This window comes from Haliaeetus leucocephalus, unplaced genomic scaffold, assembly GCF_000737465.1.
Source record: "Haliaeetus leucocephalus isolate CR32 unplaced genomic scaffold, Haliaeetus_leucocephalus-4.0 Scaffold151, whole genome shotgun sequence".
In the NCBI taxonomy this organism is placed as follows: Eukaryota; Metazoa; Chordata; class Aves; order Accipitriformes; family Accipitridae; genus Haliaeetus; species Haliaeetus leucocephalus.
Genome location: NW_010972587.1, coordinates 12,900,047 through 12,925,370, shown reverse-complemented (window position 1 = coordinate 12,925,370; position 25,324 = coordinate 12,900,047). Strand labels below are relative to the sequence as shown.

The 25,324-nt window shown below is 37.4% G+C and overlaps 1 protein-coding gene across 1 annotated transcript; it reads left to right on the top strand.

Annotated features, from left to right (window-relative positions):
• The first annotated feature begins 208 nt into the window (after positions 1–208).
• CEP83 (centrosomal protein 83kDa) lies at positions 209–25,079 on the top strand. Its single transcript, XM_010561981.1, has 16 exons — positions 209–464; positions 816–966; positions 2,223–2,315; positions 2,593–2,724; positions 6,424–6,675; positions 8,011–8,142; positions 11,887–12,001; positions 13,471–13,615; positions 13,751–13,900; positions 14,547–14,622; positions 15,702–15,859; positions 18,635–18,764; positions 19,651–19,754; positions 20,445–20,625; positions 21,324–21,510; positions 24,802–25,079. Exons 1-16 carry the CDS (start codon positions 316–318, stop codon positions 25,077–25,079), a joined length of 2,433 nt encoding a protein of 810 aa, XP_010560283.1. The 5' UTR covers positions 209–315.
• Positions 25,080–25,324: the final 245 nt, after the last annotated feature.

Genomic DNA, 25,324 nt, shown 5'->3' with positions numbered 1-25,324 from the left:
TAAGTTTATTCTGTGCCCCTGGAAGGGCTGTTACTTTTTAGGGTAGGCAGAATGAGCAGAGAATAGTCGCCCTCTCAGTAGAAGCTTCTAACCTGAGTTACAGCAGAGCCAGGATTCTTCTGTACTGAAGGCAAAAGCAGTGTGTGAAATCTTTGAACTGTGAATGTACTCGATTGCTAATTACACGTCCTTGTATTTGTTCAGGTGACTTGATCTTCTGGGATGTCAGCAGAAGAAGTGGATGGCGTTGTGGATTAATTATAAGTTAATTTTTATTTTGTCCTCTCCATACTCATCGTGAATAGTCATTATAAAATGGATGCTTTGGGCAGTCTCCTTCCTCCCGTGGCTGGAAATGGTGATATGGCTAATTCAGAAGAATTACAAAAACTTCTGATGGATGAAAAATTGCGATGTGAACACCATAAAGCAAATTATCAAATCATAAAGACAGAACATCTAAGGTACACTAATTTAAACAGGTTTCTTCTTATAAGTTGTTAAAAGGTGAAGCTAAATAGCAGGTGGAAGGGATTTGAGTGTTAGGTATTTCTGTATTTAAAGACAGATTTGAGCGTTGTTCAAACTAGAAAATAAACAATTGAAAATACCTTAAGACATTGCAGATTAAGTTTCTGCAATACGTCTTATGCTTGTAAATATGGGATAACTTTCCAGTATGTTACAGGAAGAGGATATTAATAACTTAGTTCTAACTTGGTATTTGCATGTTTGCTTCTACACATGAGTCTTCTGAGCTTTAAGATCTAATTTTAGAGGGTAAATATAAAATAAATATGTATTTTATCTTGCAGATTACAGGAGAAATATACAAAATCACAAGATGAACTGAAGCAGCTGTTAGTTGAAAAGCAGACTGTACATGACAAATTTCAGTTACTTCTTGCTGAATATCAAGAGGAGTTGCTGGGTAAAACACAGGAGCTGGAAAAACTGAAGATGCAGGTGAAATACTTTACTGGCAGGACTTAATATGAATTTTAATCCTGTAGTAGGGCCATACATATATTTCTGTTTATGTAACATGTATATACCTAGCTAGAATATATTTCAGATATCTTGAAATTCACCCAACCTGAGTAATGTTTCTTCTCTAGAGTGACTATGGGTTGAAATTATTGTTTTCTTGTTTAACTGAACCTTCCAAATCCTATTGTTATGTGCAATGTTAATAGTTAAGACCCTCAGTCTCTGTCTGTGCATGCTCTTCTGTTATGGGGAGAATCATCTGCCCTGAAGGATGACTTAGATGCCTAAACCTGTTAGGATAAGTGACTGGAAAAATAGGTATTTGTTTCTCTTTGTGATGACAGCTTGCTTCATTTTAAAAGAACAAAAAAACCAAAAACAACCAAACAAAGCCAAACACCACCCCCTCCCCCCCCCAACATTTAAGATAATTTGGATGACACTTTCTATAACTGCTTGTTTCCTTAAAATAATGCAGGACATGTTCTTAGAAAACAAATAGAGCATCTAATAAAGGATCCCAGACTCTGAATGGAGGAGATGTGCCTCAGTATCGTAACTAGAATCAGTTTGCAGGGACTTCAGGGTTCAGATAAGTGGAAGAAAAGTAGAATAAATTAGAATATATCACAGGTTGTGGATGAAATTTTTTTTTTAAACACTTTTTCTTGGTAGGTATCTTGCTGTATTAACCATACCTAAAAAAACTTAACAAAATGCCATGTCAGCATGGAGTGTAAGGCAGGGAATCCTTCCTGATTCCATTTTCATTTCATACCAGTACCCATGTATCTGTTGGAGAACGTGTATCTAATGTGTTTTACAAAGAATTGGTTTGGTATTGCTCATTGTGATTCTTTGGGGTTGGTTCACTTACTGTTTAATTTTTTTCCAAACGCTAATTCTTTATCTTTTATGTGAGACCACTTTTCCTTCCCCCCCTCCCCCACAAAGGAGATAAACCTCTTGGCAATTCAGTTTGACATTTGTATTGCTTCTACCAGTAAATACTGACATTTTAAATGCTTCTGTTATCTCCCCAGAATATTTTTAGTTCACTAGTATCATGGGTTTTTGCTTCTGTAACTACTATTGAAAGTTCTTTAGAAAAACAGAAAATTAAGCAGCATTCCTAACACCATATTTGAAAAACTTTATTCCTGGCTATTTGTCCTATTGCAGTGTAAATAAATGAATTTGACTAGTTATTTATGATACCTTTCTGTCTTAAGGTGCTAACTCCTCAAAAATTAGAACTGTTAAAAGCACAAATACAGCAGGAATTGGAATCTCCTATGACAGAACATTATCGGAAGCTAGAAAATGTAAGTAGTAAGTATTGAAATTCTATTTCATTTAGAGTAGTGATCACCAGGTTCCTAAAACCTTAGGAAATTAAAACTGAAAGGGGAGCAAAGTATGTCATTCTTTGTCTAGTACTGTTGCCCCAGGCAGTGAAGGTTGAAACCCTAGAAGAAGGAGAAGGAGGGATTCAGTTCATCAGATATAACTTGTGAAATGACAGGAGCATTGCATGGACTTTTGAAGGAAATAAATCTGAAAACTTCTGATTGATGTTTTTGGTTCTTTTGCCTAACTTAGGAAGTGGAAAAATACAGAACAGAATATAACAAACTTCGTTATGAACATACTTTTCTGAAATCAGAATTTGAACATCAAAAGGAAGAACATGCACGTATTTTAGAAGAGAAGAAAATAAAATATGAGTCTGAGGTACGTAGAATGTTACAGTAGCTTAAAATGTATCTGATGACAAAACTGCTACAACATTGTGAAAACATTGGTACTTGATGCGTTGTCAGTTTGACACCATTTCATAACATAGTGTTTGTTTCCGTTCTCTTAATTCTCAAAACACTTTTATGACTTAGCCTAGAGCTGTCTCTGTAGGTTTGTTCAGTGATGTGTTGCAATATCGTTTGTGCTATTATAAGTAAGAATAGACTTGCCTTCTGTCAAATGACAGCCAGTAGCTTTGCTTAATGCTTTTTTTAATCGCATTTGTGATAGAATTTGAGACATTACGCTAATCTGAAATTAATAAATTATCTCAGCAACCAATGTAAGTTTAGATTTTAAATTACTTATGTGGCAACTAATTCAAGAAGGCAGCAGCAGAAGATATTGTTAATACCAGTGTCCTGGTTTCATCTGGGATAGAGTTAATTGTCTTCCTAGTAGCTGGTATGGTGCTATGTTTTGAGTTCAGTATGTGAAGAATCTTGATAACACTGATGTTTTCAGTTGTTGCTCAGTAGTGTTTAGTCTAAAGTCAAGGATTTTTCAACTTCTCATCCCCAGCCAGCGAGAAAGCTGGAGGGGCACAAGAAGTTTGCACAGGACACAGCCAGGGCACCTGACCCAAACCGGCCAAAGGGGTATTTCCATACCATGGGACGTCAGATCTAGTATAGGAACTGGGAAGTGGGGGCAGGGATCACTGCTCGGGGACTAACTGGGTGGTGAGCAATTGCACTGCGCATCATTTGTACATTCTAATCCTTTTATTATTACTGTTGTCATTTTATTAGCGTTATCATTATTAGTTTCTTCTTTTCTGTTCTATTAAATCGTTCTAATCTCAACCCACGAGTTTTACTTCTTTTTCCCAATTTTCTCCCCCATCACACTGGGGGGGGAGGGGAGAGTGAGTGAGCGGCTGTGTGGTGCTTAGTTGCTGGCCGGGGTTAAACCACAACAACCAGACAAGGGTATATTTTGCAACTAAGTTGGATCATGACAGTGGCGGTCAAAAGGATACTGAAAACTTTGGTAACTTTATTTCAGTTGTATTAACTCTTGAAAAAAACATTAATGAATTTTCTGTTTCAGAATTGGACTTTCAAAAGTGTAGCTAAATAAATTGCCAGCTTATTTATCTTTTAAATATATGCAGCAGTGTAAATGAGTGGTGCATGTCATTTGCATATTCATTTAAGTATTTGTCTGGGAGCATATATCCTAAGATGCCAGATTTGAATGTATTAATCCAAACATGAGACACAAATCAAAGCAATCATCACTTTCAAAATCAATCCAAATTTGCAAATGGAATGCATTAAAAACGTAACAGTTGTCCTTCCCGGAGCTAAACCCACATGCTGCTTTACAGCCTGCCTCTCTTGTGGGCTTGTTGAGTTTGTGCTAGTCCTGCAGCTAATTAGCACACTTACAGAGAATGAAACTACCTTGAGCCCAGGGCACAATGTGATCTAGTTTCTTTCTCTTAGATCCTTTTTAACTTTCTATGCCATTTAGCACAAGGAAGCTACAAAAACAGTGTAATTCTTAAATGATGGGCACATCATGCAATAACTGTTTGAATCTCCTCATAAAAGGGATTTGGAGGGCTTTTGCTGTAGAAATTGGCTTTGCTCCAATAGAGATCACTGAGGCAACCTCTGAAAGCACTGCTGCAGATCAGAGTTTGGACTTGTCTCCAAATACCAAGAGAACTCTTACATACCTTACTTTCTCACTCTTTTGCCCCCAGTATTACATTCAGTCCACATTACTCATTTTGAAACACTGGAATCTATATAATACATTTGTTAGTTACAGTCCTGAGATTAGTTTTTACCTATTGTACTACCTTGTAACAGAAAGATTTGTTTTTTTCTTCTTTATTTTCCATCTGACGGGGCCCAATTGTGTTGGCTGTCTTGAATTACTAACAGATTTGAGTTCTATTGTGGTTGTAGAATTGTGGAATCATATGAGTTAGAAGAAACCTCCTTCTAGTCCAACATCCTGCTTAAAATATTGAAGTGTGATGAGATCGGGTTGCTCAGGGCCATGTCCAATTGAGTCTTGAACATCTGGAAGGATAGAGATTCCACAACATTTCTGGGCAAACTATTTCAGTATTTAACCGTCTTCATGGTAAACCTTTTTCCTAATACCTAACTGGAATTTCACATATTCCAACTGTGTCCATTGCCTCTGTTCTCATCACCATGCATCTCCTTCTCTTCTCCAAGCTGAAGAGGCATAGTTATCTCAGCCTGTCCTTCTATGTCGTGTTCCCCAACCACCTGACCATCTTGGTGGCCATCCGCTGGACTTGCTCTAGTTTGTCATTATTCTTCATCTACTGTACACAGACTCCAGATGCAATCTTACAAGTACTGGAAAGGGACAAAGGATCGCTCCCCTGGCTATCCTCCTGCCAATCTGCCAGGATGCATTTGGCCATCTGTGCTGCAAGGTTACTCTGTTGACTAATGTTCAACTTCTCCACTAGGACGCCTAGATCCTTTTCCACGGAGCTGCTTCCTTGACAGTTGCCCCCAGCATGTACTGTTGCATTGGGTTACTCCGTCCCAGATGCATGACTTGCTCTTGTTGAAGAGGTTCCAGTCAGCCCATTCCTTCAGCCTGTCCAGATCCCTCTGAAGAGCAGTTCTGCTTTCCCAGCACATTGACCATTCCCCCCCCCCCAGTTTGGTGTCACCCGCAAGCTTGCTGGAACTGTACTCCATCCCATTATCCAGGTCACTAACGAGGACATCAATCAGTATTGGACTCTGTACTGATCTCAGAAAGACCACACTAGCTACAGGCAGTCAACTGGGCTTTGCACCATTGATCATCGCTTCTTGAGCCTGGCAGCCCAGCCAGTTTTCCACCCACTTTATCATCCACTTTTCTAGCCCCATATGTCACCAATTGGTGAGAGAGATAATGGGAGACTGTATCAAAAGCCTTGTTAAAATCAAAGTATACAAGAGCCACTGCCCTCTCCTTGTCTGCAGTGCCAGTCACCTCTTTCTAGAAAGCAGAGAAGTCAGGCATGATTTGCCCTTGGTAAACCCTGCTTTCCATCACCCTGTCTTTCATGTGTTTAGAAATGGCTTTTAAGACATTTTGCTTTATAACCTTCACAGAGACTGATGTGAAGCTGGCTATCCTGTAGTTATCTGGATCCTTCTTGACCTTTTTGCTTTTCTTGATGATGGGTGTGCTGTCTGCCTCTTTGCAGTCATCAGGAATCTTCTCTGATCGCCTTGACTTTTCAAAGGTGATAGAGAATAGGCTTGCGATGATACCAGTGAGCTCCTTCAAAATGCTTGGATCTGTTCCAAGGACTTGTGAGTGTCCAGTGGATTAAAGGATCCCTAACATTTTCTTCCTCTATTCTGGGTACTGCTTTACTCCCACAGACTGCTAGGCAGCTCAGGGACATCTGAGGCCTGAGGACAAGCCTTATCAGTGAAAACTGAAGCAAAAAAGGCATTGAAGAATAGGTCTGTTGATTTTCCTACTCTAAGAAAGAAAATAACTGTGAATGTAATTTCTTAGTATTTTAAATGAACACTGCTGCTCTTTCCTGAATTGTCAACTGCTGTATTTGTTGCTGCCTGACACCTAACTAATGTAAAAGCTTTTATTTTTCTGATTAACAACTATCAGATTGCAAGGCTGGAGAAGGATAAAGAAGAACTCCATAATCAGCTGCTGAGTGTTGATCCCACGAGGGACAGTAAACGCGTGGAGGCACTCTCTAGAGAAAAGGCACAACTGTATCAGAAATTAAAAGGCTTAGAAGCAGAAGTAGCAGAACTAAGAGCAGAAAGAGACAATTGTGGTGTGCAAGCAGAAAATGTTCAAAGAGTACAAGTACGACAGTTAGCTGAGATGCAGGCTATGACAAGGTCTCTAGAGGTAAGATTCTCTTTTTTCTTTTTTTTTTTTTTTTAATTTTGCCTCCTTGTAGAGTGTAGTGAGAATAGCACTTGAACTGTCACTAAAGTCACTGATAACTTTGCCATTGACTCTACAATTTGAATTTGTACCTTTCAAATTTAAAAACAAATTGTAAGTAAATTGGGAGTCACGTACTGCCAATTCGACTTTGGAAAGGTGGAGAGCTCAACTGAGAGATTCTGCTGAATGACCTTGTTTCTAAACACGCGAGTAATATCCATGTTTGCAGTCAGTAAGATGGTCATGTCAGCACTTGTCACTTGGCTGGAGTTAGAAACTGATGACAATATGTTAATAATCTGCTACAGTAAATTTTTTATAATTTTCAAAAATGTCATGAGATGCTCCCCTATTCCTTTAATTCTTTCCTCATGTGTTTTCCTTCTTGCCTACCTGTGTCTCTCCTCTTTCCAACACGTTACTGCTATTGTTTAGTTCTTGGCTGTCGCTCTCCCTTAAAGAAGCTTTCGTATTTCTGGCCTGTTGTATTTTTCCCAGGATTCCACTGTATTCCTCATCTGTGGTCTTCAGTCCTCCTGTCAGTTCTTGCTATCTCTCTAGGTAGTGAGTCCTTCCACGTAGATTTCTTGCAGAGTTGCAGCATACAGATAGATGGTTCATTTTCCTTTTTACTGTTATCAGTGCTGTATACCTTTGTTACAAAATGCTGGCATCACAACTTAAAATGAACAGTGCTGTAATATTCTTAACTTAGAAAACTTAAAAAAAAGTCCTGCTGGAAATAGGTCAGTTCAGAAAAAGAAAGGTGATATTGTAGGTTAGATTACCTTTTTGATACTTAGTAAAGCTAAGGTCTTGAGTCTGTAATACTCACAGTAATTGCATTTTATTTCCTCTCCATGATGTTAATTCTTTAGTTAGTATAACTGTATAGGCCAACATATGACATCTTTTTAAGCACCACTTAGAGTCATACTGGTGTTTATGGCCCAGTAATTTACTGGTAGGAATACCTGCTGCCTCCTAACCAAGTCAAATTACCTCTGCCTCTTGTGAAGTAAGATTGAAAATGTGTGTGATTCTGTGCAGGCAGTGTTAGTAAAAACAGTTGTGACTTTTGAGTAAAATTCAAGATCCTTGTACATATTGTTGTACATACCCCTTGAACATATTGTTGAGCAAAGATATAATAATATAATATATAAATATTTATAATATAAAGAGTCAGTAATATCTGAAAGCCCAGATCAATTGAATCTTTCAAGTGAATAGCAAGAGACAGCCCTGCTCAAAAAAAAAAAAAAAATCTTATAAATACCTCCTTTATTCAAGGCAGAAAAGAAGTCTGCTGAACTACAGATTGATCGAATTGAGAAGGAACTGCGGATGAGTCATGAGCAAAACATTCTCTTAACTACCAAACTTCACAAATCTGAACGAGAAGTCAATGCCTTAGCTACTAAAGTAAGTGCTTTTATGGTATCTGAAATACATTCTTCATATCCTGTTATGTTTACGTTTTCCTGTATATTTTACATTAAGAATAAAATAATAATGTCTTCTGCTGTGACTTAAAATAGGTTTGGAATTTTTTTCCCAATTTCAGTTGGAAGATACAGAATATGTGACTTTACAGGAAAAACATCATCCCTAAAATTATCTCTAAAGATTGAGGTTATGCTCTTTCTATTTCATTTTCTAGATCTTTTTTTCTAAACACAACAGGGCTTGAAGAGGTATCTTTCTTTATATTCATGATTTTAGTATCCATGAAAATAGCCAGCCCTATTTGATGGAAACAAGCATTACTTTTTCATAAAGTGTGCAAAGTGCAATAGAGCTTTAAATTGATTTTTTTTTTTTTTTTTTTTTAAATGGAGCTATGGCTTCTAGAGATCTTAAAAAGTATCCTCTGAATGGGCTGTGTTAGCTACAGGAAGCAAGCTGCATTGGAATCACCTGTGGAGATTTAGGTTATATTAGAAGGATAGTCACATTAACATAGCATTCTTCTTGGGCATAGCCAGCATAGCTTGTACAGAAACATTTCTGTACAGCACTGCATCATATCATTTTAAGTAGATCATTGTCTTGCAACATGTTTGAGTATCTTAGTTGTTGGGTTGGCACCAGATCTGAGAGATTTTGTTCTATGTTTGTATGCTTTTTTTTTTTTTTTTTGAGATCTTAGAGAAATTTCTAGAAAAATACTTAAGATAAAAAAGATCAGAAAACTTCAAGTTTAGGGAAAACCTGAAAGTGCTTAAGAAACTCGACAACACTGTTTAGTATTTTAGCATAATTAGTTTAGTATGGATGTCAGATTCAGAGTTTTATCTGGTTGCAGTGACTCTTCAGCTATACAACTTAAAGACAGATCCTTTATGCAGTTTCATATGTGATTATTTGAATAAATAAGAAAAATCAAAACACTAGTAAACTGTTTTACCTTTAAATGTTGCAGAATACTTACTTTATGTAAATCTGAGTCAGGATACTAGTCCTAATGAAGTAGTTACTTGGGTAAACGTTAGCTTTCTGCTGTCTCTTATTCCCTCCTTTCTGGAGAGAATACTGGGTGATAAATTTTTATCACATCTGTCAGTTCCTGGTAGCAAATTTAATCCCATGTGTTTTCTTACCGTTCTGGAGAGGCTTTAGTTAGTTCTGAACTAACTGTAAAGCCAGTAACTTTGGTCTTGTAAATCTAGCTGAATGCAGAATTATTTTAAGCTCTGTTGATTTAAAGTTATCCTGCACTTCTGAATATACTTTCCAGAATAATACTGACATGTGCTTTGAATGGGTACGGTAGTTAATATTGTCATAATACGCCTCAAGAAAGATACAATACAGGAAGAAAACTTTAACTTCTACATAGTTGTTCTTTAACAATCTCAGATTTAATTCAAAACAGGCTTTACAGTGCACATTTATGAGTGTGAAGTATTTCATTTTGGTCCTTAATCCAAAAAAGGTCTCATTTACCCTAAGAACAGGATATACCTATATCAGTATTTAAAACCTCTTTATACAATGTGTCATACTTGTCTCGTGAAAAATAAATAGGAGGGGAAAACTTCTGTTAAACATTTAGTAACCAATTGTCTATCAGAATATATAGAAGATTGTTACAGTCTTTACTTTTTGTATCAACTGGTGTTCTTTGCTCACCTCCAGAAGTAGGAGAAAATTAAAATGTTCAGTGGTGTTTCTTGAAAGGAAGAAAGTAGAAACTAATTTCTATACTAACCTCCACCCCCTTCTGCACCCACTCAAACTTCTTCCTGAGCACAGGTGCACGCACTGATCTTCCAGATTTTGTGCCTTAAAAAAGCCACCTTAAATCTTTGCAAGTTGCCCTGAAATGTTCTCAACTTAGTATTTAAGCAACCAAATCCACCGTGTAGTTACTTAATAAGCTACTATGTCATTCTTAACCTTTTGCCACTTGTATATGCTAGCAGGTTGTAATTACATTTGTCATTGTGAATGGATTTTTATTATAAGTGCTTTCCTCTAGATATTTAATTCTCATTGACCGTGTAATTACTCCATACAAATGCCTAAACTATAGAAAGTTTCCATGCTAGCAGTAATTGTCTTTGATTTGATGTTCTTAAAGCTCCTGCTTTTATGAGGCCATTTGATGTGTGTGTCACGGTTGTAGAGAAGTATTTGAATTAAAATGCACTTTAAAACTATGAAGACCTGGATTTTGAGGAAGTAGTGTAGCACTCCAGGAGGTCAGGAGGACTATAAGTAGTTACTAAATTGAAATTACTTGGGGGAGCAATTGGTAATCTGGTTTTGCATATTACTGTTTTGTTTTACTTAGGGAGATTAAATTTAACTTTATTTTAGCTTGACTTTGAGGGATCTTTAGTTAGAAGTGAAGTATGTGTAAACTGACATGCTAATGCTTGAGTTAGCGAGGCATCAGGGTCTTATGCAATTTGGATCAGTATCATAGCAAGGTATTTCCAACGAGTAGTCTTTTCAGAAATGCCCCAGTATTCAGAGGCTAGCTTGTAGAATGTATGGTATTTATTCAGAAGCCGAGTTTTCAAAGGCAGTCCTGCACATCTGTGCATATGTCACCAACGCTTCTTCAAAGATTAACTTTTCTACACTGTAGCTTGTAATAACTGGCTGGTTAGTTGTTGTGGTTTAACCCCAGCCGGTAACTAAGCACCACGCAGCCGCTTGCTCACTCCCCCCCACCCAGTGGGATGGGGGAGAGAATCAGGGAAAAAACAAAAGTAAAACTCGTGGGTTGAGATAAGAACAGTTTAATAGAACGGAAAGGAAGAAACTAATAAAGACAACAACAATAATAAAATTACAATAATAATAAAAGGATTGGAATATACAAAAGAAGTGATGCACAATGCAATTGCTCACAACTCGCCGACCAATGCCCAGTTAGTTCCCAAGCAGCGATCGGCCCCCTGCCACCTCCCCCCAGTTTCTATACTGGGCATGACATCCCATGGTATGGAATACCCCTTTGGCCAGTTTGGGTCAGCTGTCCTGGCTGTGTCCCCTCCCAACTTCTTGTGCCCCTCCAGCCTTCTCGCTGGCTGGGCATGAGAAGCTGAAAAATCCTTGACTTTAGACTAAACACTACTGAGCAACAACTGAAAACATTAGTGTGTTATCAACATTCTTCTCACACTGAACCCAAAACACAACACTATACCAGCTACTAGGAAGAAAATTAACTCTATCCCACCTGAAACCAGGATATTAGAGATGAAATACATGTCAATAGTCAGAGAGCCTGGTTCCTGGAATATATGTTGTGTTTCAGCACTTTGATTGTTTTAATCAGGGAATATATAAAACTTGCATCTCAACATGACTGACAACTCATTCAGTAATCTTCAGTGTGTGACTTGAGGAATTAATAAAAACCAGTAATAGTACTGATTATGATTTGGGGAATCAGATCATGCCAATAGCTTTTGTGTTACAGTATCTATATAATCACCACTAAAAATTATCTACAGGAGTGGATATTCTGGATTGGCTTCAGGAAAGCAGTGGAAGAAAAAAATATTTAAGGTATTTTTAAAATAAGCATAGTCCATGATTATTTGGCAGACTTTCTTGTTTGCAAAGTATCACATGAAAAACTTACAGTAAAGCTGTGAATAATATATATATTTATTTTACTTGATTTGGGGTTTTTTTTCTAATTCATAGGTAGAAGAACTTAAACATTCACATAAATTGGAAGTAACAAATGTCAAACTGGAGGCAGCAAGAACAAAGAGTGAGGTAGAAAGAGAGAGAAACAAGATTCAAAGTGAAATGGATGGTAAAACGTGCAATTAATTTCTAATGATTTCTTTTATAACTTCTAGTTAGAATACTACAATTATTCTTCCTCCAAACATTCCCTAGCAGCCTTCACCTTCTACTTCTGGTCTAAGTTATAGATCTGACAATTCATTTTGTATCTGAAATAACTGTGTTGTTTCACTTGGTCTACTAGGTTAAGAACAGTTATGAACAATTTTGAATTTATGTAAATTAGTGAATCTGTGACACAATCTGAACATAATCTGTTTCAAATCATGTACTTCATATGGTTATTTTTTCTATTATTGCCAAATTCTAGTGTCTTTCACACTCTGCTTGAAACTGTAACATACCATAGGGCTTCAGTGGTTGTTTTGTTTTCTGATTCTGTGTCCATGGAATCAATAACAACTGGGTAAGGTTGCCATGTGAAACAAAATACAATTTCTAGCTTGTTTAAAGAAAATAGGCAATGTTCTAAGCTACCTAATACAGTTGAGTATGTAGGCAACTTGAAATAGCTTTCTGGAGTGAAAAGGCCAAAGCTTTCTAGTACTAGTTACGTGTTGATGATTTAAGTCACTACACAGCTTTTAAGCAGACTGTCCTCACCGATTTGCCATAACCCCCAAATAGTACCTTCATCTTCCTGGAATAGTTGTTTCTGTTCACTTGCTTTAATACTAAGTTCTCTAAGAGCAAGTAAAAGTGGTGTTTTCTGTATTGACAATGTGCTTATAGTATATTGCGAACTAAAAATGTTGGACCCTATGAAATACAAAACTAAATACAGACAAGATTTAAGCTAACCTGAACTTGCTGTGGAATCCAGTTTGCACCACTGAATTAACTAAACAACCAGGAGTCATTGTTATAGCATGTTGGCTTATTTACTGGTGAACACAGCTGTCTTGGTCACAAGTTTTTAATTTGCATCTTTTGTCACTGCCTGTAGAGTAGTAATTTTAGAATTGCCTCGTGGTAATATGAGTGGATTAAAATGTGGGATTTGTTGTAGCCAGGTTACTATGGTTTCACTGGTAACCAGTTACTGTTTACCATAAACTTTTTGATAAAAAGAAAATAACAGATTTTCTTCCTTGACCTTCTCATAGCTATTGTGGAAAACTTTTTTTTTTTTTTTTTAAATCCAGACACAACTGCTTAGCAGGAATTGCTTTAGAGCTTAAATCTATAATAATATCAGCTGTTTTATTACTTTTGTATGTTAAAATAATAAACCTTCATAGACAGAGATTCCAGTGTAACAGTTACTCTTCAAAAGCTTTTGAAATGTTGCTGTTAATACTAAGAAAGGCCATGTCTCTTCTGTTTTTCTTGGTTTTTTTTCCCATTCATTCATTCTGTCATGTGAATTGTGATTTTTAGGTCCCTTATATCAATTTATAAAGTTATTTTAATACTGGATTTCATCAGGTTGACATCAATAATGACATTTTAACTTTTTTTTAATGTATAATGCAGGATTGCTGTCAGACAAGGAAATTCTTAAGGCAGCTGTTGAACGTCATAAGGTGCTTTTAGTAGAAAAGGATCGGGAGATAATTCGTAAAGTGCAAGCTGCCAAAGAGGAATTTTTTGAAAAAATTGCAGCCTTACAGGATGAAAAGTATGTTTTTTTGATTTACTGCTCAACTTCTAAAAGAGGAGTGTTTTGAGTAACTTTTAAAAATGTCATTCTTGGCAACTAAACACTTCTGGCATTTTGTCATGACTCTTGTGTGCATGTTGAATAATGTCTCAGGTTAGAACTTGAGAACAGATTAGCTGATCTAGAGAAGATGAAAATGGAACAAGATACTTGGAGACAATCTGAAAAGGATCAGTATGAAGAGAAACTACGTGTTGTACAGATGGCGGAAGAATCTAGCAAAAAGGAACTTCAGCGTTTGCGGTAGTATGGCTTTTCTAACCTTAACACAAATTTCTCCCCCCCCCATTTTCTCTATAGTAGTCAGTATAAAAGTTTACTATTCATAGATACACAAATGTTCATTATGGTAAATTAAACAAAATTATCTTTTTTGCGTTGTGTAAAAAGAGAGTAGAATTAAAAATGTGCTGTTTAAAAAAAAAAACATTTTTCATCCAAACCTTTAAAAATTACATTATTTTAATTAACATTTTTAAGGCATAATTTTCCAGTACTCATGTTTGTTAAAATTGGGTCCATGTTGGCTGGTGGCATAGCCCCAGTGTTAGAGTAAACCATTCGTCTTTCCATAATGGCACCATATCAGCAACTGGGACCCTAATACAGTATCTCTTTGAGTTGGTTATTACAGTTCTTGGTGAAGTTGTTTTACTACAGTATATGTATGAAGGTCAATATGATAAAAGGAGTGAAAGTCAGACTCCAAAAGCCAACAAATCTACTCCCATATGAATTCTAATAATCAGTAAAAATACATTTTTAATCATCATTTAGTTAAATATTTACCAGCCTTTCAAATTATGCAATATATTTTATTGTCAGACCAATTTGTCTTAACATCTATATTTTAATTAAATAAAAATAAGGATATCTTATACAATTTTAGATTAAAAATTCAACAGCAAGCTATTCAGACAGAGGAATTGGAAGAAAAGAAACGTGAAAGTGCTGATCTGAAACAGGTAAGATTTTATTGCCTTGTAATGTTTTATAGAGAAATACAATCTTTCCTGCAGTTATCACTTCCAGTGTTTGAAGATTAGATTGAATTTTTAAGGCTTTTTTTTTTTTTCCTGAGAGACAAAACACAACAGATAGTTAAAAGCGAAAGTGTTCAGAAATCAGTCATGCTTTCCTGGACTTTTATAAGTGGATTACAGCTTTTTGCTTAATGTGTTTCATGGGTACCAAGGATTTCAAAGCTGAATGTTTATAGACTGGTGTATTGAATATGGTTATGCACTATTTAACTGGAGATTCAGTTTCCATGGAGACTTATAAATTGTTTCTAGGTAATGCTTTGCATTTACACTGCATCTCTCATCTGAGGTTCTTCAAGTGCTTAACAGATGTTTCATAAATGAATAAACTAGTGTAAAGAGGTATATTTCTATTGCAGAGTAAATTGATGGCAGTGTTGAAAATAAAACCTAATTCTTTTAACTCCTGCTCACCCATGATGTTATTTAGTAGGCAAGAACATAGCTGCACATCAAAGTAGTCTGCAAGCTGTGTGCACTTGAAGTTCAAGGCAGTATTTTTTTTCCTTCAGAAATTGAGGTATCTGAGTGTCCATGTGGAGGGAGAAAAAGGAAAGGGAAATCATCCTTTCTATGTGCTGGCTGCAGAGGTTGGACTTTTCAGACTCTGTACTTGTTTTTGTGAACTGGTTGGTACAACGCATTGTGTGTTATGAGACAGAAGAGTCTGGGTAGCTCCATGTTGTGTGGTGCTCTAGTTCTGTTCAGTCCTGGGGCTTAATGTTGGATTTCTTAAGTTCTGGGGGACACATCAATGACTGAAGACTCCTGCATCCGTTTCTCATTTTAATTACAGTAGAACACCTTCTTTGTCTAGTAGTGATTTACTGTAAAGCTTCTGGAGAAGCTGTTGAGTAAGAAGACAAGGAACAAATAAGAAAAGCTTATGAAAAGCTAATGCAGCCAATTGGTGTCCTCGTTCTGCTTTATCTCAGTATCTTAAAATTAATTGTTAGTTATTTGCATACCTTCTCAAATGGAAAATTTTTTTTTTTTTTTAGCAAGTTCATGACATGCAACTCCAGCTTGCCTCACTTTCCCAATCAGAAAATGATTTGCTGGAGTCTAATCAGAAGCTGAAGGAAATAATAGAGAGATTGAAACAAGAATGTCAACATGCAAGGACTCAGGCAGAAAAAGCTCAACTGGAAACAGAGAAGTAATTTTTTTTTTCTTCCTTTTGGCTTTACTTTTCCTTTTCATATTATTTGTGTTCCTTTTGTGTGGATTACTTCATTCAGAATCTATAATCCATAGTTAAGTCAGAAATTAAAAATAAACTGGGCATATTGGACAATTGTATGCATTCTGTTACGCAGAATGTATAAAAGCTTTGCTTGTGGTAACTTCAAAAATAGGGGTTTGTTTCCATTCATGTCTGTTACAATTACTTATTGACTAGTGAAATACACTATTTGTATAAAATGAAATCCTATTGATACTGAAGTGAATGTCAAACTTATATTAGTTTAAGTGGATCTAGAGTTTCACACACAGTTTTTTTAAGAGTGTTTAAGCATTAAGGGTGAAAAAAGCATTGTATTATGCTTTGATAAGGTTTCAGGGACCCAGTCTGTATATGTGTGTATGTACTTCCCTCCCCCCCGCTCCCCGATCCTTTTAGCTGATACGAGGCAAATAAAAGCTTATTGGATATCTTCTAGTTGCTCTTGTCAAAATGAAAAATAATCACTTTCCTTTTTTGCACAAGCTTGACCACATACCGTCAAAATATGCTAATAAATGCTGAAGGAAACCAAATCTTGCTCAGAATCCATATAGCAATGAACACTTTCCTGAAATTTAAAGATTAATTTGTCAGTCAGTCTGAAATAGCGATTTATTATTTCCTCGCCTAATAAACAAATACATGTCTAACTTGTGCTGGATTATTGTGGTGGGTTTTAAAAAAAGTCAGCATCCCAGATTAAACAGAAAACTTCCAAAAGATATAATGTGGTGGCTTTTTGTTCTAGCTCCTCTTTTGCTACTAATTGGTACTGCAATTGCTTTGTTTTCATTAGTTTAAGTATTGCTTTTCAGTTTAACATTTGAAGAGATTATTGCATTAGGACTGCAGAGTATGTTCCGTTGTCAGTAGCATGTTAAATACTTTGGATGTTTACTTTAGGAAGGTGTATTCATATTTTGAGTGAGATTGACAGTCTCACTCAAATAACAGTGACAATGTGATTTATATATTTATGGGCCATAGACCAGTCAGGAGTAGGTTTTCCTGGGAAGGCAGTGGAAGGAACTTGGCAGTCCTCAGAGATGGTTGTATAAGTATGTAGATAAGGGGAGATGCACCAAGGCTGATACCGCAGAAATTAAGCAGCTTTGCAACCTACATTTAAGTCCTCCAGGTCGGTCCTACTGTTACCCTGGGAGCCCTGGGACATGTTTCCATTCTTTTTCTGACTCTGTGGGTGACAGGACTTCCTTCCTCAGTTCAGTAATTCTTACGAGCTTGAACTCCCAAGAATTAAGTTGCACCAAAGCAACTTGGCTTAAAGAGGAAGTGAAATAAGAACCAAAAAATAAGAAAGCCGAAGATAAAAAGTTTCAGATAAATAAAATAATGCCAGCTGAACCATAAGTAGGCAAAGCAGCTGCCTGCCTGGCTGTGTCAATCTTAGGCTTGGAAATGAAAATGTGAAATGAGAAAAAGGGCTGAAGGTAAACTATGAGACTGACACGGATCAGAGATGAGCTCAAACAGGCACTTGTTAAGTATTTCAGGAACAGCATCAGTGGCATTTGAAAAAAAAAAAAAAAGCTCATGGCATTTTTAACCACTGTCTCAATTGAAATTTTTTATTGTTAAGGAGTGCTTTTTGAGAAAGCTCTTTGTTTCCTGGGTAGTAGTAGTTATTTATAGTCAACAGCAAGTCACAAACCCCACTGAGTCTACTAAAAGAACTGTGACAGCTACCAAGTGGGCCAAGATCCTGGTTTGCATATGAGAGTGGATGATTCCCAATACTTCTACTGTGGGGAAGGGAAAGACTGTTTGATGAGAAATTTATGGAGATTCGTTCATAGTCCCTGTAGGAAAACTGCATCAGCCCAGGATTGGAGTGGTATGGATGCACTGATACCAAGCCTTGGACTGCATTTCTTAAAAACTGCTGCACAGAATCTCACTATTTGGTTTTGTGTCTTTATTTTATTATTTTTTTTAATAGTAATGTAGTTAAGTATGCAGTTAATTCTTGTCTGCTTTAACCCACAATGCAGATAGCGCAAACAAGGCAGCAGAGAGAAACTGGCTCCTTTCCTATCCACTGCTAGAGAACACAGCCTAATTTTAGTATGTTTTAACCATGCAAAGACCTAAACAGATAACGTATGCTGTCGGTAGTGCGTGTTCAGCTGAAATGTTGTCTAGGAACTACGTCGGTGGAGCTTCCTGTTGTGTTGGTGTTTGTTCTGGCTGTGAGCGCATACTAGTCAAGTCTGTACTTCTATGTTACAGAGGTGTAGTAGACTGCACAGGGCAGCAACCTATTCTCTTACATCTTACCTCCCGAACAGAGAAGGTAGCTGTCAGCCCTTCTGACAACTGATGTTTGGCATAGGTGTCTACTGTTGTGTTCCAGTGTGATTGTTTGATCTGAATTTAGAAATTTTCTGTGGATGAGTTGGCACGCTGCCAAACCAACAAGCAGCCAACAATTAACTAGCTTATTGGAATCAGTTTTCAAAATTTGCCTCATAGTTGAACAAAACCTAGGATGATGTTAATGCACAGGTTTGAATGTTGTTAGTCACAATTAGATTGTTAGCACAATCAAATTTAAATCAGATCCTTCAAGTATATAGAAGTAGGAGTTGTGAAAAGATGCATCTATTTTAAGAGCCTTAAGGCATTAATCGAACACACTGCTTTGTCTATATAACCTCTTAATCTTTTAACCTGATTTTTTCAAAGGACTTTAGAATACAAACGTATAGAATGGCTGGAGGAGAAGCATGTGCTTACTCAGCGCATCACAGAGAAAGAAGAGAAATACAACCAAGTGAAGAACAAGCTATGTCGAGCTGCTGTTGCTCAAAAAAAGGCATGTTGACTCTTCCTTTATGAATGATCCAGCTCGTGAGAAGTTCAGCTTTAATTTGGCCAACTAGAATTGTTTTAATATTAAGAGTTTATTTGCAGTCTACTCTATATAAGAACAAAATATATCAGGTTTGTCAAGATTAGCATAGAAATAGGTTGAAGTGATAAGCAAAAGAATATTACAGCCAACAACTTTGTTATAATGCCATCAAAGATTTTGTGAGGCTTTTTTTGCATGCGTGTGTGTGTCTGTATATGGATATTTAAGAGGTGGACTCCTTGATTAGTAAGGATGATGTTTCGGATACTAGACAATGATGTTCTACTTTTCCTTGATGGAATATTGAAATATTATATCTTCTTCTAAGTTTGCTTTTTATGAAATAACTGGAAAGGAAAAGCTGATTAATTGTTTATAAAAGCTCAGGATTAATTGGCAGTTTTATACATTGGACATACACAGGTTATGAAACCTACCAGTAGCTCTTAAGGTTGTAAGAAATTGAGGTCAACATGAGGAAAAACAAAAAACAAAAACAAAGCATACTTTTTTTTTTTTGGTCATGTTTATACTTATTTATACATGGTCATTTAAAGAACAAGTTTTGTAATTCTCAAATATAGTTAGTGTTTGTTAGTACAGTTAGTCACTGACCCAACAAGTGACTGACAGCTGTGCATCTTTTAGTCACAGCTATGGATCACTTCCCATCTCTTCTGTTTCCCATCATCGGGATTCAGAACTTTCGAACAACACAGCACCTCTTCTTAAGGAAGGAAAATCCTAAAAACTCACCGCTTGAAACCATGTACATTTGTAGATTTAATTTTTACAGGACCTAATCTATCAAGGTGTTACTTAGCTGTTTGAAATGTCTGTTTGACAGAGAAAGACTCTCAATGATAATAAACAAAGGAGGATGCAAGAGAAACTAGAACTTTTGGAAGCCAAGATAGAAGAACTAGAAAAAGAAAATCAGGTGTTAAATAGGTAATAAACTTTGCTTTTTCTTGGCTTGAAAAATGATATATGCCCAAGATCTGACTTAAAAATACAAAGTATTTTTGAAGATACATGACACTTAGTTTAGTAACTGGAGTCCAGTCTGATGGCATTTTCAGCACTAGAATTCTTTGAATGGAGTCCATTTAGGATGGGCAGCTGAGAGCTTATAAGACAACTGCAGGGCTGTGTCTTTAGGAAAAAATAAAGGAAAAATATCTGATAGATGCAGTTGCAGGAATCCCTTCAAAAGAAGGAAGTGAAAAAGACTTCAGAATTGCGAGAGAACAATATTTAGCATCCTCTTTGAAAGACAAACTCTTTTTTTTTTTTTTCTTTCCTCTTTCTTGAGTGCCTACGGAGGGCTTGATAATATTTAATGTGGCTTGATAATATTTAATTTAATGTGGCTCCTGTGACTCACTACTGTGAATGCTATTAAAAACTTAATTTATTCAATGTAAATTCTAATCTGTACTACAGCAGATACCTTAATATGTAGAGGGACTTTTAGATAGACATTTAGGCAGAAGAATATACACAGCTCTTCCACCTTCCAGTTCTTCTGGTATATAGTTTTCCCTCATAGGGATAGTAAACAGCAGAGTACTCGTGGAGAGGTGTGCTTCTGTGCTGGGGTAATAAAGATTTTGAGCAATAAGCAATCTCTTATTTTAGGCAGAATGTTTCCTATGAAGAATATGCACGCCTCCAGAAGAGACTAAAGGACTTGCAACGTAGGCACAATGAATTCCGGAGTTTAATTCTGAATCCTAACATACCGTCACTCAATCCAGTCAGTATAATGTCATCATCTGCCTTGCCTCCTGGTCTTGAAGTGTCCTTCCCTCTTCTTCAGGTGGTGATGTATTACAAGTTGTGAAAATAATAGCACAAAAGAGGGTACTGGAACAGTCCTTCATTACAGACTTCAGTCTTAAGGAAGGAGTATTTGATCTTTGAGCAGAGGAAGGAAACTTTGAGGAATGCTTCTAGTATTCCTCACAAGAAGAAGGAGTTCTTGAAAGATAAATGATACGTTATAGAATGTAACAAATGGGCAGTTTTAACCTAGTTCTCCATACTTTGTCCTTCTGAGACGCTTTAAATGGCTCCTTCTGGGCAAGAAATACCATAGTGGTGTTCTCACACCATGGTTTCATTACTAAAAAGCAGTATTGCTGCTCTTCGTTTCTTGTGTAGTTAAGAGAGTTTTTCTTACTCTGGTGAGCTTCTGAGGGTGAATATCTCTGGCTGAGGCTGACCAGGCTGACTACAGATTCTTGGTAACAGTGACCTCAGGTCTGCGTGCCTCTTCATTTGAGAGGAGGAACGCTTATGCATGTATTTCTTGCCGATGCTGTTCATCACAGACATCAGAACAATACCCACAAAACATTGAGGAGTAAAATTTAACAAATGAGGATATTTTGGACTTCACAATTTTTATTTTAAAATCATTAATTAAAGAAAAGGAAATTAGTGCCCATTTTGGTCCCTTGTAGGTGTGCAAACATAATAAAGCCACTTCGTTGTTGTTGTTGTTTTAATTTCAAGGAGGAACAGCATCAAAGAGAGCTTTCCCTGCTTCGCAAGCGGTTGGAAGAACTAGAAACCACACAGAGAAAACAGCTGCAAGATCTTGGACCATCTAGAGAGCGAGCAACGGTGGGTGCATACAGGGACTTGGCTAGAACCAAGAATGCTGGAGAAGGTGATGCACAAAGCGAGGACTCCAAAGGCTGTTAGTTTTCAGTAGCTTCTCCTTTGTACGTGCTTTTAATATTTTGCCACAAACATGCTTGTATGTGCCTACGTAGCATAAAATATATTCTGCATAGTTTTGTATTTATTTTTGACAGGCTGTCATAAATTATCAAATATAATGGTTCAAAACAAAAGCATTGGAAGATTAACTACATTTTAAAATGTTTTCATATAAATGATGTAAAATTATTTGGAAGTCAAAACATAGGAAATAATCTCATCACCTGAAACTTTAAAAAACTTTTATCAAGGTTTGGGTTATGCTGACATTTAAAATAAAAATGAAAATAAATTTTTTTTGGTAAATCCTTTGAAACTTATTTGATAATATCCTCTTACTCCTTCAATGTAGAAGTTACTGTATCAGTGTGGAGTTTTGCAGGGTTGCTGTTTTGATTAACAATGCTGTAATCCACATTCGGATTGTTATTTCGAAGTTCCCAGGCAGACAGAAAGGATGAAATGAAATGTAGGAAGTGCTGGAAACTTTTATTGGCTACCCTTTACAATCTGCCTTTTGTATTTTTGTAATGGGAATAAGCAATAATCAGGTTTTTTAATATGATGTAGTCAAGATGAAGTATAATATAAAGTGCCTTCACATTATGAAAATGTAAGTTTTTATTTGTTGCTACTGTAATTTGTTTACTAAACTACAATTAAATTATTTATTCAAGGTTTAATGTATTTATTTAAACTTTTTTCTTCCTTCATTATCAGTTTATTAACAGAAACTTGTAAAGGATCAATTAATTTTTTTGACTTGACAGTGAAAACTGTCTTGGAAGTGTAGGAGTGATTTTTTCTGGTTGGTTGGTTAGTTGTTGTGTGGTGTGGTTTTGTTTGGTGTTTTTTTTTTAAATGCTGCAGTGAAAGTACGAGACAGTGTATGCAGTGCGGTTTCTTTTAATAGCTTATTGGGTATGCTTTATTACTACAGTCTAATGACAACTGATTAACTACGTTGCATATGGTGATACTGTCATTGATTCAACTTTTCTATCCAAAGGCTGCATTTTTGATTTTCCATGCAGTATGTAAGTATAAGGATTGTACTGTACTTTCTTGGGGAATTTGTTAGACTTCTCTGAGGAAAACAGTGTAACTATTAGAAGTAAGAGCAGCTACTTCTATTGTCTCCTGCAGGATTAATTTGGAAAAAGTAACTCTCTGTGCCTGAGCCAGCTTTGCCAAATGTAACATGCACTAACACTTAACCAGTATATAATAGTTGCAAAGAGCTGGCATGCGGCAGCCTGGCGTTTCTGTCCCTGGCTCTGGTTACGTGGTCTTCAGCAAGACTTCATCTGATGTCAGGGGGCGAGTTATACAAACTGGGGAAGCCTTGGAGGGCAGAAAAAGGGTACTAGCAGGAGGAAGAATGATGGTTATCTACTGGTTTGTGGGCTCCCCTTCCCAGTCTGTCTCAGCTCCTTGGTTTTAATGTTATTTTAACAGCTTTTTAAAAGCATCGTCATACTCTCAGAGCCTTAAAGCATGAAGTTGTAGTGCGGCTCTGGTCTGCCCAGCTTCCCAGAGGTGGGAAGGCTGCAGGGAATCCCCCACCCCAGGAATCCCCCCCTGCCCTAGGGCCAGCTGCTGAGTTTCAGGCCAGTACCCCTCTGCCCCCAGCACCGTACCTTCCTTTTTTTTGTAGTTCCCAACAAATACAAAACTTTCACAGTGGCGGAAGTGGTTTGTAACACATGGTGCTGAGGCCGGTGGCTCTGCCTTGGAGCCTCGCAGGGCTGGAACGGCCGTGGTCCTCCTCAGCCAACGCCAGTCAGTGTCTTGCATGCTGTTCCTTGCGCGACCTTAGACCGCCACAAGCTGTGCTTGCTTTCTTTTAAACACTTTAAAATACACAAGTTAATCAAAATAACCTCCAAATGCATTTTATTCTAGATAAACCCTTACAAACACCAACATGTATTTGTCATTTGCACTTTTTTTTAACCATTCATTTTAAACAACAGGTTAACTTCTGTACAACAGGAATTACTTTACATGTTAGTAAGATCTGACTTTAAACTAGATGACTGCAAAATAATGCTCTGTAAGCTAGTGTTAGAAAATATACTGTTTGCCATAGTAGTTTGCCTGTAAACATGTGAAAATAAGTTAAAGAGAAGTTTGCTTTCATTTCGGAGAATGGTGTTAGAATTGTTGGGTTGCCGTCATACAGCTTTAGTCAGAGGTGGTTCTTTTTGTCCGTTTTAACAGTAACGGCGAATTGCAGATACGGAAGGTGTGCCAATGTTTTGTGTGCTGACCCAAACCTACCAAAAGAGCCACAATCACTTAATTATACTTCACATCACTTTGTGAGATCCACTCTATGGGTTACAAAGTCCCAGCATGACTTTAAATGGTTTACTAACAGAGTGACACTGTTTAGGAGGCTTGAATAAAAGGCAATAATCCTATTCCAGGCTGTAGACTAAGGCTACAGGGCCTGCTTCAACACATAATCTCTAGAAATCATTAAAGCTAGTGTAGCAAACAAGCAGTAGTACAAATACAGAATAGGACCGATTTTCATTTCCTCATCATATAAACACATACAGTGAAGTTCACAGGATCAGACCCACGCAAACAGATTATATTTTACAGCTTTCCAAGCAGAAACGTTGCGGGGGTACGGGGTGGTTTCTGCCTGTACAGAAGGTTACTGTTGAACAAAACTATCGCAGTTCATTCAAATGCACTGCCAGCAAACACCTGAAGTGGAACGGAACTGCTGAGATGTCTTACTGGAAAGAGTAATCTGCTCATGCCCTTCCTTTAATAGTAATTAAATTACTGTGCTTTTTTTTTTTTTTTAAATTTATTTGATGTTGCTTTAAAATGTTAAGAATGATAAAAATCAAGCCCTTAAGTACAGGTATTCTAAGCTTAAGTGCTACTTAAGCCATAGTCCACTCCTTTAGGACAGAGGGCAAGATAGGTTAGGGTTGGGGGTGAGTTTTTTCCCAATCAAAATTAAACTTACCAAAATCTATTGTGCCAGGCAGAGAAGAGAACTGCTGAAAGTACTGCAACATTGTAGTGCAGTTTCCTGAACAAAGCCATACATTCCATCAAGTATAAAGTGTAAACTTAAGAGCAAGTGTAAGACTTTAAAAAAAAAAAAAAGCCATCACAGTATGGGTTGGTGGCTGCCCTCTTGGCTACGCAAGAGGTACAACTTGTGCAATCACATAGTAGGGAGGGGCCAGACCAGTAGGCAATGTTTGTGGTTTTGCTTTTTTTTTTTTCACGTTAACAGGCGGCCTTGCTTCTACCAAAGCACGGTTAATGTTCGCCGGCACCAGCCGGCCGCATGCCAGGACACCGTGCCTGGTCCCGGCACAGCCCCGGCACAGGCTTTCTATACCAAACTTGGGCCGCCTCTGCCCTTCACAGCCCGTGGCACTGCCAAGGCAGGGGACAGCTCTTCCCTCTCCCGTGGGCCACTGCGCTACGCCGCTCGCCTCCCATGGTGGATCCCTCTGGGAACGTGTGGAAACGTATCTCCGTCTCGTCAACACCTTACCTCAGCTCTAAGGGCAGGCAGCAGCCTTAGTTAAGTGTCTCCACATGACCGAAGCAGAGCCCGGCGGCCACAAAACGTTTCAGCTCCGTAGCGGGGGACAGGACCGTGCTGGTGCGGTAGCAGAGCCGCGGCTGCTCCTCCGTGGCTGTGCACAGTAGCCACGGTGCCAGCCTCGTCTCAGCAGCGTGGCCACACACCTGCTTTCCAGCTGGGCTAACTTTAGCCATCAATGCAAATGTAATGGACAGCCGCCTTT